Below are 13304 nucleotides of genomic sequence, written 5' to 3' on the forward strand. Positions count from 1 at the left end.
CCACAAGATGGCAAAGTAAAAGGATGTGTGCTTATCTTCTCCTGCAAGAACTCCAAAATTACAACTTACTTTCTCCTCAACCTCCCATGTTTATTCCCTCTCCTAGATCCAGACTCACTTGACTCACCAACTCCAGAAGATGGTGGGAGCCAGAGGAGATCTCATTGATCATCTGGCTTCATCCAACTTTTTGACTCTACAAATGGGAAAGCAGAGTCTCCCCTGTTGGCTCCCCTCAGCTGGTTAGTGGAGTATCAGAGACTGGGAGCTGGGTCTCTAGACATCCAGGCTGGGGATCTTTCTGCCAGAGGCTACCAGAGAATTGCTATCGTGTGAAGTCTGAGAGGCAGACAACTGATTGGAAGAGCCATGAGGTCAGGGGACTGGTCATAGAGTTCCATTTGCACCGCAAGGACCTTGCATGCATGTAGAGTGTATTTTTATTTTGGAAAGCCTGGGGACTGAGGGAGGTTATAGCAGGTGACAAGGTCCCCGCAAGCCCCTTCTGGCAGCATGAACACAACTCACGTGGAGAGCCATTTTTGGCATCCCTGGGAAGAGATGGAGAATCATTTAGTAAATTCAGTAAATTCCTTTCAAAATATCAAAAATTACTAAGATCATCCAAAAATTACTAAGAAGCTCCAATACTTTGGTTACTTGATGTGAAGAGCTGACTCATTGAAAAAGACCCTGATGCTGGGAAAGATTGAGGGAGGAGAAGGGGACGACAGAGGATGAGATAGCCGGATGGCATCACTGACTCAATGAACATGAGTTTAGGCAGATTCCTGGAGATAGCAGAGGAAAGGGAAGCCTGGCATGCTGCAGTTCACAGGGTCACAGAGTCAGACACGACTGAGTGACTGAACAACAACTATGATCCTCATATGATAGCACTTGGGTTTAATCATCCATTGGGTCAGTAGATTGCAATGGTAAGAATTAGGCTTTAGGACTTCCCTGGTGGTACAGTGAATAAGGATCGGCCTGTCAGTGCCGAGTACACGGGTCTGATCCACGGTCTGGAAGATTTCACGTGCTGCAGAGCGGCTAAGCCCGTGAGCCACAACTACTGAAGCCTGTGTTCCTGAAGCCTGTGCTCTGCAGCAAGAGAAACCACAGCAACGAGAAGCCCGTGCCCCACAACAGAGAGTAGCCCCCACTTGCCACAACTAGAGACAGCCTATGCAGCAATGAAGACCTAGCACAACCCAAAATAAATAAATGAATGAATTAAAAAAAATTAGGTTTTAGGGAATGTAAATTGGTGCAGCTGCTATGGAAAACAGTATGGAGGTTCCTCAAAAAACTAAAAATAGAGTTGCCATATGATCCAGCAATTCCACTTCCGGGGATAGAGCCAGAGAAAACTAATTTGAAAAGATACACGCACCCCAGTGTGCATAGTAGCACTGTTTACAATAGCTATGACGTGTAGACAACCTAAATGTCCATTGACACATGAATGGAAAGGCAGATGTGGTACATACGTACAATGGAATACTACTCAGCCATGAAAAGAATGAAATGATGCCATGTGCAGAAACACAGATGAGCCTAGAGATTGTCAGACTAAGTAAAGTCAGATGGAGAAAGACAGATCATCATACATCACTGATGGATAGAATCTAAAACATGACGCAGGGAATTCCCTGGTGGTTAGGATTCCAAGCTTTCACTTCTGACGGTGTGGGTCCAATCCCTGGTTGGGGAACTAAGATTCCACAAGCTGTGTAGCCAAAAGTAATAAAAATTATAAAATAAATGATACAAATTTATCTGTGAAACAGAAACAGACTTCACAGACATAGAAAGCAAACTTGTGGTTGCCAAGCAGGCAGTAGGGAGTTTGGGGTTAACAGATACAAACTATTATATGTAAAATGGGTAAACAACAAGGTCCTACTGTATGGAACAAGGGATTATATTCAGTATCCTGTGATAAACTGTAATGGAAAAGAATATGAAAAAGAATGTATGTATGTATAACAGAATCATTTTGCTATATGGCAGAATTAACATGACAGTATAAATCAACTATACTTCAATAAAATAATTGTTTTTTTTAAAGAGTTAGGCTTTAGAGTGCAACCAATCTGGGTTCAGGCCTAGGCTGTACCCCTTACTACCATTCTACTAGGCTTGCTGTACAAGCTCAATGCATGTTAGCTGCAGTTGCTGTTGATGCAGAAAAGAGACAGTGACAAGCGGACACTGAGGATACAGTTGACTCATACTCATTTGTATTTTAAAAGTAGAACAGCATCTACCTGAATGACTGGTAAATATCTGTGACTGGAACTATTTACTCAGACCACAGATAATGCTTTGTGTGCAAACTGGTTGATTTGAGCCTGTTAGGGTAAATCACTCCCTGGGATCATTGGACCATGGAGCCAGTACCTCTGATGCAGTAGAAGAACGTGGATTTTGGAGTTTTACAGTCCTGGGTTCACATCCCAGCTTTGCCATGTCCTACATGTGTAACCTTTGATAAGTTGCTTAACTTCTCTGAGTCTCATTTTCCTCATCTCTAAAATAAAGGATAATACCTACCTCACAAGGTCGTTGGGAGGATCAAACGATACAATGTCCACAGCAACCTAAGGGACTGCTGCTGCTGCTGCTGCTAAGTCGCTTCAGTCCTAATGGACAATGGGTGTCAAATAAATGCTCATTTGTAGTCTCATAACTTGGGCAAAGCTTCATAATCCATGTGAGTTTGAAAGCCATTTTTTAAACTGCAGAGGGCTTGGACATTAAGACCTTCATACCTGGAAGGACTGGCGGCCCCTTCTCTGAAAACAGGGAGAAGAACAAACTCAGCTCCACAGTCAACAGTCCTTTCTGTGTTTTATGATTTCTTTTATTCTCTAGAGACAGCTTCCGTCTCTACCCAGTATCTCTTACCTAATTTAACTCTTCTCTACTTGTTCTTCTCCCTTCCTTGATCTTTCTGCTCACTCCTAGCTGGTAAGCCCCACAGAAGCCCTGGCACTGGGAAGGCTATGAGCTGGTGCCACGGTCTCCCGAGGGCCATCTGGGAGCAGCTGGACCCACGCCAAACCACTTTGTAAAGAGTGGCCCTGACCGTGACGTTGACAGGAGTGGTGGAGCAGGGCCTGCACGAGTCATTTTCCTAATGGCTGAGGCAGGAGCATCATCAGTCAGGACAGCCCCACCCTTCTTCCCTGGAATGCAAGGCTGGAGGCCATGTGAAGGGCAGACTATTCTACAAACCAGAGATGGATCCGGGCAGCAGCTAGTGCAGTGGGCTGAACAGAGATCAGCTTTCCCAGGAGGTGTGGTTGCTCACTGCCAGGGAGCCTGGAAGACGCTAGACTCAGGGCCTCTGTCTTCCCTGTCTCCTGCCCAGTCTCCCTCACACCTCTGTTCACCTGGGGGATGAATGAAAGAATGTGTACAGTCTTAGAAACTTCTCACACTGGAGGCAAGACCCATGTCAGACTCTCCTCCCCTCTGGGAAGTACTTTGCCCAGGACTTCCCTGGTGGTCCATTGGTTAAGAATCTGCCTTCCAAGGCAAGGGATGTGAGTTCCATCCCTGGTCAGGGAACTAAGATCCCACAAACTATGGGGCGACTAAGCCCCTGTACCAAAACCAAACAGAGGCTTGAGTGCCACAACAAAGACCCAGTGCAGACAGACGCAAAAAAAGAACATCCCTTCCACTTCCTGTTTCTGGAACTGCACAATGGGCTCCATCTTTTCCTGCAAATCAGTATGAAAAGAGTCCATCCTCGAAGAAATGTTCATCCCTGGCCAAATTTTGTTTTCACATTTCTTCAGAAGTTTGGGAAACCAGTACCCATGTTTCTAGTCCCCGGCTTTTCACTGACATCTCAGGAGCAGGCAGACACTCTTAGATCTGCTTGTCAGGCAGAATCGGAGCGAAGAGCCAAAAGGACCGTGTGACCGTGGGATGGAGACCAAAGAGCAGGAGGCTTAGCATTTCAGGTAAACAATCCAAGAGTGGCAGCTGCTAGCATTTCCTATTTATTTATCTTTTTAAGGCTAATTATCTGTTTCTTGTTCTCACACTCAGAAGGTGTTTGCCTAGCACAACTTTAGAAACCCAGAAACTGTCCACCAAATATATACCTCCAGTACAACTTGGGGGTTCATTAGATTAATTGATTAATAGTGGTTAATATATACTTTTAAATCCTTTTATTAAAAGGGCCACCTAAGCCCCGAGTACCATTATAACCAGGCCTAATGAGGTCAGTGGTTTATAGAGAGGGCTTTAAAGCATATATAAAGCTCCTCCCAGACTGGAGGTACAGGATGAAGGTGAGAGAGGCAGGCAAGTACGCATGCTGGTGTTTAAAATCTCCTCTACAGCACAAGAGCTTCACTGAAGGCAGTGGATTGAAACCAGGAAGACGGAAATTTGCTAATGGATTTTCGAACTTAAACCAACCTGTTACAGGACCAAGGTCACCACTGTGTAAAGTCCTGACAGGTTGCCGCCGAGTTCAGAAGACCTTCTCAGAGAGAAACAAGAGATTTTTTTTCTGCAAAGTCCCAAACCAGGTTAGTCCTAGCTTTACTGTGTTTTTTGTTTTTTAATTGGAGTATAATTGCTTTACAATCTTGTGTTAGTTTCTGCTGTACAATGAAGTATATCAGCTATAAGTATACATATATCCCCTCCCTGTTAAGCCTCCCTCCCCAACTACCCCCACCCCTCTCCCACTCCTGTAGGTCACAGAGCGCCAGTGAGCTCCTTGTGCTCTATAGCAGGTTTCCACTAGCTATCTGTGTTACACATGGCAGTGTATATACGTCAGTCCTAATCTCCCAATGTAGCCAGTATGGAGAACAGTTTGGAGTCCTAGCCTTGTTATAGCTTGTAAAACGCATAAGCTGCTTTTTGAATGAAGCCAAGAATAGAGCCCACGGAGGAAGAAATGGAGCACAGCAAACCTCTTCTGAGTCATGATCTCAAAGGTTCCTCTTATCAAAAGTGGTTTCTTTTGACTTTCTCAGGAGACTAGTACAAGAATAGGAACAAAATTGTGGTGTGCCCTTGTTTGGAGATGGATGGGAGTGTGTGTGTAGGTAACATATGTGAGTAGTTGTTCATAGACTCCTGTGCTGATCAAGAGGGGTGGAACAGGAGGGTGGGAGGGAGGCTGAAGAGGGAAGGGAATATATGTATACCTATGCAGATGGTGACTGCAGCCTTGGAAGAAAAGTTATGACCAACCTAGACAGCATATTAAAAAGCAGAGACATTACTTTGCCAACAAAGGTCCATCTAGTCAAGGCTGTGGTTTTTCCAATAGTCATGTACGGATGTGAGAGTTGGACTATAAAGAAAGCTGAGCACCAAAGAATTGGTGCTTTTGAACTGTGGTGTTGGAGAAGACTCTTGAGAGTCCCTTGGACTGCATGGAGATCCAACCAGTCCATCCTAAAGGAATCAGTCCTGAATATTCATTGGAAGGACTGATGCTGAAGCTAAAACTCCAGTACTTTGGCCACCTGATGCAAAGAACTGACTCATTTGAAAAGACTCTGATTCTGGGAGAGATTGAAGGTGGGAAGAGAAGGGGATGACAGAGGATGAGATGGTTGGATGGCATCACTGACTCAATGGACATGAGTTTGAGTAAGCTCTGGGAGTTGTTGATGGACAGGGAGGCCTGGTGTGCTGCAGTCCACGGAGTCACAGAGTTGGACATGACTGACCGACTGAATTGAACTGACCTGATGACTGATTTGGGCTTCCTTGGTGCTCAGAGGTCAAGAACCTGCCTACCAAAGCAGGAGAAGTAGGTTAGATCCCTGAGTCAGGAAGATCCCTTGGAAGAGGAAATGCCACAGACAGAGGAGCCTGGCGGGGCTACAATCCATGGGGCTGCAAGAGTTGGCGGTTAAACAGCAACAACATGGTTGATTCAGGCCACTGTATAGAAGAAACCAAAACAACAATGTAAAGCAATTATACCCCAATTTAAAAATAAATTTTAAAAAGATGTTCATGGGCTCATGCCAGTATGAAATCTGGTTAAAATGAGTTGATCCAATGAACTGAGTCTATGAGAATAATATCTTGGACACAAAAAAGGGCACTGAATTGAAGAGAAACTTTTTTAAGAAAATCAAAACTAGTTTCTTTGGGAAACTTTCAAGTTTTAAAATTAACCAGTTTCTCTTTTGAATCAGCACAGGTGCTGTAAGATACGCGTCACTGCCTACCATGCTATCTTTTGCCCTGTTTGGGGGCCTTTTTGTCCTCATTGGTAAGTCCTTGACTGACATGTAGCACTGTTTCCAAGGTGTCCACAAAAACATCTAGCCCCGTCCAGCCCAGTCATAAATCAGAAATGGTAGTGATTATATGTCGTGGGGTTGGGGGTGGGCTCTCCTGACAGGCCCAGCCATGAATCAGCTGCTTATTTCTATAATTAACAGTGTTTTCTTGCCAAGCAAGTGGAGGTGTTATCAGTGGGAAATTCCGGAACAGTGCTTTGTGAGGCAAGACATAGGAAGAGAAAACTGTCAATTCCAGACAGTAAATAAGAGTTCTATGAGCGAATAGAAAAAAATTCTTTTCTGGGAGGAGTTTAGCAGAAAGAGTTCACTTTCAGTCAGTATGATGGTGCCTAAAAGGCACCCAAAAAGGCATTTGGGGAGATATATGCCAGTGGAAGTCTCCTGCCGATGCAGGGGACGAGAGATGCAGGTTCCATCCCTGGGTGGGGAAGATGCTCAGAGGAGGGCATGGCAGTCCACTCCAGTGCTCTTGCCTGGAGAATCCCATGGACAGAGGACCCTGGCGGGCGATAGTCCATAGCGTTGCAAAGAGTCGGACATAACTTAAATGACTTAGCATGCACGCATAGAGTTTTTGCTTTTCATTTTTTTAGAATGTCTTTTTCTCTATTTGATGTAATTTATTTTATTATAGAAATATTCATAAGATCAAAATAGACTTCAAGAGTGGAGTGGGGAGGTCAGTTAAGAGGCTGAACATTAAACCAGACCAGCCACGATGCTGGTTTGGCTATGTGGTAGCAGATGTGATGAGAAGTGGTCAGATTCTGGATGTATGTTTTCTGTATGCACCCTCACTCTCAAACCCCATGCTTCAGTTTTTAAAATTAATTAATTTATTTTAATTGGAGGCCAATTACTTTACAACCCATGCTTCAGTTTTACATGTGATCTGTGTCGTGGGACTCCGTCCATTCATTCACTCATATGTATTTCACACACACCCTGTAGGCACGAACACTATCAGACACCAAGGGCCAAGAGGGGAGTCAAGGCGATGCTCCTGTTCTCTGCCTCACATGGGAATCCACACAGCTTAAAGAAATGTAAGGGCTTTGCTGGTTTATGCTGCTTCTATAATCTAGATAGGCTTTCTCAGCATCCCGAGTTTACTTGATGGTTTCACTCTCTGCCCTTTTGGTTCATTTTTTAATTCTTTTTTTGCCTGTTTGTATATGGGAGAGAGAAGATTATGTCTGCATTTTTTATTGGCTTTGATGAGTTTTGCTTTTTAAAAATCACATACTTGTGAAGAGTCAATCTTTCGAGTTGCTTTGCTTTCCTTTGAAGATAAATATTACCTAACCTATCTGCCTACCAATGCAGGAGACGTGGGTTTGATCCCTGGGTTGGAAAGATCCCCTGGAAAAGGAAATGGCAGTCTGCTCCCGTATTCTTGCTGGGGAAATCCCATTGACAGAGGAGCCTGGTGGGCTACAGTCCATGGGATCACAAAAGAGCCAGGCATGATTCAGCGACTAAACATTTGCAAGGAAGAGTTCCATCGACTTTGTGCCTAATCCTAAGAAAGTCTCTAGAATTTATACTGTCTAGTTAACCAGAACTGATTTATGAGAAAAGGGTAAAATCTACCTCTCTAGTTAAAAACACCATTCACAACACTAAGTGAAACACAGGTTTTCACAGCAAATGTTTTAACAAATATAATTTGTTACAACAAAAATTTGTGGTCTTAAGGCACAATGCAGGCATCCTAACAACTACTAGAAGAGACTTTTCAACTTATAGACAAGCTTCTTATCGCCTTCAGTAAATAGAAACTCACTTCATAATAACAAAATAAAAAATAAGAATAGATTTAACTTAAATTTCATGGTAAGTTAAATTTTATTTCCAATTTTCTTAATTAGACTTAGATAGAAACTCAACTTCACAGAAAGATGATATCAAATTACCATTTTAAGTGAATGATAACCTTCTTTTTTAAGCGAATGATACTCTTCTTTCTTATCTTCCTAAACAAAAGCTGTTATGAATTCAGATGTTTACATTTCCAGAAGCACTTGTGTCGGAGGTGTCTTAAAAATTTTCTCCAAGTTTTTACTTAAAACTCTACCAGTAGTTTTCATTCTGATGAAGATTGCCGCAAATGTTTTTGAGACCTATAAGAACTGATTGTCATAATACTTTGAACAAAGTTTAGAATTAAGGGTAGTATTCAATTTTTTTAAGGTTGGACTAGAGTGGGAAGAGGGAATCTTCTGTTCTGTTCTGTCTAGTGAGCCATTCTGGGGTCTTGGAGAGGCGTTTGGGAGGATTAAGCCTGGGGCTTTGCCATCGGTTTAGTAATACTCATAAGAGCAACTCGAGCAGTATTTCCTCGAAGGTTTCAGGCGAATTATCATTGTGCCCTACAGGCGCTTCCTGGGGCTCACACTCCTTCACTCACACAATGAGTCCTCGTCTGCACTTCCGCCTGTACCATGGCTGCTACGGTGACATCATGACCATGGAGACCCCTGGTGTCCCCTGTGATAACACCAGGATGATTGCCTGCGGTGAGTGTAAGGCCATGCAAGCGTCTAGCTGGCCTCCTTTCATTGTTTTCAGAGTCTTTCTTAGGAAGTAGCTTAATTTTGAGAAGTTCATTTTTATAGCTGCATTATCAAAATTAAAAACTAGAGGAAAACAGAATCCCGACCCATCTAACAAACTTCTTCTGTTTTCCCTTCATCCTTTCCAAACCTGACCAAGATGTGTTTACTTCTACATAGGAAAACGTCCGTTTCTGGCTCTGTTTTCCGTCTGTTGCTGGGTTTGGTTCACGTTACAACATTAGCATCTTGGGCAAGGCTCCCTGTATGTCCTCTCCTGGTCTTCTGTTCTGAAGACTCTTCATGTTGTCTCAGTATTAGCATGTCAGAGTTTGAAGCAACTGCAAGGTCAATCTAATCCTACCTTCCCAATTTACAGATCAGACAACTGAGACTTAGCAAGGAGGAAGGACTTCCCAAGGTTCCAGGGCTAGGTAGCAGCAGAACCAGACTCAAACTTAGGTTGGCTGACTTCATGTCCAAGACCTCCCCTCTTGCACCAAATGTGGCTGAAAACAGAAGAACAATAAAGAAAGTGGAAGTGGTATCCATCTGGGCTGTGGACCTTTCTGGGTTTATGCAATGAGAGATCAAAAATGTCCTAAAATGGTTGTCCCAAGCCTGAGGGGCTACAGTCAGGAGCTGTGGCTTACTTATTAAACTGAAAAAGAGTTCTGTTATGAAGTGGAGAACACTGTTTATTTTCTATTGACGCAGGCATCCGTGGTTCTGAGATGTTTGCTGAGATGGATTTGAAGGCCTTACAGTCTTACCAAATTCTGATCAAAGAAATTGGACTGCGGCACTGCGTGGACCCCGCTCTCATTGCAGCCATCATCTCTAGAGAAAGCCACGGTGGAACTATCCTGCTGGATGGCTGGGACCACACAGGACTTAAATTTGGCCTGATGCAGGTACTCAACCAGAAGCTTTTCATCAGCCCCACTCCATCCTTCCTGATAGATTATTTGCAACTATTTGCATTTATCCTAGGCTTTAAAATACTGGTATTTGCATGGCTTTTGCTGGTAATTCTGTAACACATCAAGATATACCAGTTATTTGATATGTTTTAAAAAGAGTATCTTACAGGTGTTATAACTACAATTTGCAATGAATACTATGCAATATACTTAAATTGAGAAAATCTTATGTAAAAAAAAGGGCACTATTACCAGTATCCACTTGAGGTTCATGAAATAGTAAACTTCATCCATGTAGATCAAAACATTATAATAAAGTCCTACTTGAACCAAATTTTTCATTAGGCAATTTGGAGGAAGGGGACTCAAATTTTCAGAATATTTGCTTCCAGGCTTTTATTATTTATTTATTTTAAAATTCATATTCAATTATTTTTTGGCTGTGTCACACAGCTTGTAGGATCTTTGTTCCCTGACTAGGGATTGAACCTGGGCCCCGGAAGCAAAGTCACCAAATTCCAACCACTGGACCACCAGGGAATTCCACCAGGCTTTATTTTGAATTGTCTGAGAAACCCAGACTTCCAGCCTCCCCACTTAGAAAAAAGATATTTTTGACTGCAAATATCTAGACTTTGGGTGCTCATTATTTGTTTTAAAACAACTTTTTCCTTTATTTATTTGTTAATATTAGAGTGCTTAACTAAAACTATGCCACACCCAGTTCTCCCAAATCTTACTTTGTTTTTCAGACTCTCTTTCCTATGAAAGAAAGGGCATTTAGAATTGATTCTGTGGAAACAGAGAAAAGGGGCAAGGCGGTGCCCATGACCTTGAACATAAGGAATAGAAATCAGGACAACAGAAACCTGTCTTGTTCCATTCAGATGCTGACATTCTTATCTGAATTTTCTAGCTTGATAAAAACATTCATCGTCCTGTTGGTACCTGGGATGGCAAAGAACACCTTTTGCAGGCTGTTGGGATTCTCACAGACAGAATTAAGGCAATCCAGAAAAAATTCCCCAGCTGGAGTGTGGCTCAGCACCTCAAAGGTAGGCCAGATGTGTAGCGCTTTGTTTAGAAGAGCGGTGAGTGAGGGAGCCCTGAAGGCCGGGTGTGCCCTGGGTATTCCTGGGCCCATGCCCACCAGGGCAGCCCTGGACCTGGGAGGACCTGAACGCTCTCTGAAGCGCTGAGCTCCCTGGAGTGGTCTTCTTTTCTGCTTCCATTCCCCTTCTGCCAGACGTTGGGGTTCCTTTTACATCTCTCCTTGGTTCTCCTTTTTTAAAACGCATTTACTTATTTATGGCTGCGCTGGGTCTTTGTTGCTGCACGCAGGGTTTTCTACAGTTGTGGCAACTGGAGGCTACTCTCGAGTTGCAGTGCAGAGGCTTCTCACTGTGGAGGCAGGGTGGCACGGGCTCCAGGCATGCGGGCTTCAGCAGCTGCAGCACGTGGGCTCGGCAGTTGCGGCTCGGGAGCTCCAGAGCACAGGCTCGGTAGTGGTGGTTCACAGGCTTAGTTGCCCCCATGGCATGTGGGATCTTCCAGGACCAGGGATCAAACCCAAGTCCCCTGGCTTGGCAGGGGATTTCTAACCACTGAACCACCAGGGAAGACTTCTCATTGGTCCTTGAGCCAATCATTGGTCCTTGAGTGATGCCCTGAGAGCTAGTGTGATCGTTTAAAAGAGTATGTTTGCCTTTCTCTGATGGGTTTTTTTCCCCTGGTGCAAGAAACTGTTGCCCACTTTCTGAATTGTTGGAATGAATGTTCACCCCGTGAGCATCCTCAGTGACAGCAGGGCTTTAAGTACCATGATGTGTCCAGGGAAAGATGCCTTCTAAGCTGATCACAGACCACCTCAGGTTCAGCATCTCCCAGACCGAATCAACTCACGTTGCCTGCTCGCTCAGTTGTACCTGACTCTTTTCGACCCCACGGACTGTAGCCCACCAGGCTCCTCTGTCCACGCGCTTTCCCAGGCAGGAATACTGGAGAAGGTTGCCATTTCCTTCTCCAGGGAATCTTCCCAACCCAGGGATCCCACATCTCTTGCATCTCCTGCATTGGCAGGTGGGTTCTTTACCAGCTGAGCCACGGGGAAGCGAATTAACTCACTAGCCTCCCATTATACATTTGCTTTTTCTTCGTATTTTCTGTCTCTGTGGAAGGCACCATAATATGCCCAGTCATCCTGGCCTGAACAAACAATTGTTTTCTGAGGTTCCCTGGTTCCTTCTTTTACATTCAACCACACCTCCTACGGACCCATCATATGCAAGTACCTCTCTCCTTTCACACTTTACAGCCTGATTTTTGAATAAACAGTTTCTAGGCACCATAATATACCCAGTCATCCTGGCCAGAACAACCAGATTGTTTTCTGAGGTTTCCTGGTTCCTTCTCCTTTTACATTCAACCACACCTCCTACGGACCCATCATATGCAAGTACCTCTCTCCTTCCATACTTTACAGCCTGATTTTTGAATAAACAGTTTCTATATTCTGTTTCAAGGTCCTAGGAGGCAGGGATCAGGACCAGGGGTCTTTTTCTCTAGACATCCAAGCAGAGCACGGTTATGTTAAACACATGAGGAACTACTGAAGATTAACCTTCTAGGGTATAACACGCACGTGCACACTGCGCACATACCCCCACAAAGAAATGAGTATGTCTCGTGCATCACTGTGCAGTGTGCAAGCCAGTGTGGCCCCCATCCTGGTGCACAGTAGTTGCTTAAAAACATTTACTGAATGGATGAGTGAGTGAATAAATGAGTTACTGAACGACTGAGACAATGTTACAAGTATTCTCAGAGTGAAGATTGGTAAAGAAATGAGAAGCAAATCTGACTTTTGCAGCAAGAAAACAAAAGCCTCTAGAAAAAGAGAGACAGAAGGAAAGCAATCTGGAATTTTCTCAGTGACTCTTGAGGAAGTAGATCCTCTGAGGAGGGGAGGAAGGGGGAAAGAAGATCTGGGACTGTGCTTTTGGAGATTTGCTCATAGCTTACTTCTGCTGAAAGTTAATTTTTCAACCTGAACCTCTGGTTTCATTTCAGGTGGTCTCTCAGCCTTCAAGTCAGGAACTGAAGCCATTGCCACCTCTGCAGACATACAGGCTGACTATGTAAATGATGTTTTAGCCCGAGCTAAGTTCTATAAGAAACATGGCTTCTAGACAAAGCTCCATGGGCGGGCCAGGTTGGTAGGTGCTCATATGACCCCTCTTTGAGGATTTGATAAGGTTGTGTTGTGCCCAATGCTGGCAAAGAATGGTTGCACTTAAGACAAAAAATTCATTTCCTACTCTTCTTCATGCAAATAAGCATAAAAAAAGGAAAATCCTTCCAGTTCACATTATGTTTTCTGTGAGATATATATAGATGAATGCATAATTACTGTGCAGTAAAGTGGATATCACAGTAAATTATGTATTCTTACCATATTCTTAGGAATAAGTCTGCCTATTCCAGCAGGGCCTCATTTTAGCCCATGATTTTTCTTTTCC

General features: G+C 43.8%; 1 protein-coding gene across 1 annotated transcript; it reads left to right on the forward strand.

The window, feature by feature from the left end:
- The first annotated feature begins 6231 nt into the window (after nt 1-6231).
- On the forward strand, nt 6232-12974 carry LYG2 (lysozyme g2). The gene is made up of 5 exons (XM_068985934.1): nt 6232-6274; nt 8687-8827; nt 9581-9777; nt 10703-10841; nt 12856-12974. The coding sequence occupies exons 1-5, from the start codon at nt 6232-6234 to the stop codon at nt 12972-12974; spliced, it is 639 nt and encodes a 212-aa protein (XP_068842035.1).
- The last annotated feature ends 330 nt before the right edge of the window (nt 12975-13304 follow it).

This window comes from Capricornis sumatraensis, chromosome 1 (assembly GCF_032405125.1).
Source record: "Capricornis sumatraensis isolate serow.1 chromosome 1, serow.2, whole genome shotgun sequence".
In the NCBI taxonomy this organism is placed as follows: domain Eukaryota; kingdom Metazoa; phylum Chordata; class Mammalia; order Artiodactyla; family Bovidae; genus Capricornis; species Capricornis sumatraensis.

Bases quoted from the DNA above. Each gene is read 5' to 3' on its own strand.
- LYG2 (XM_068985934.1), top strand. From the start codon at position 6,232: ATGCTATCTTTTGCCCTGTTTGGGGGCCTTTTTGTCCTCATTG. The intron at 8,828-9,580 runs GTGAGTGTAAGG...CTATTGACGCAG, and splicing joins CACCAGGATGATTGCCTGCG to GCATCCGTGGTTCTGAGATG. The intron at 9,778-10,702 runs GTACTCAACCAG...TGAATTTTCTAG, and splicing joins TTAAATTTGGCCTGATGCAG to CTTGATAAAAACATTCATCG.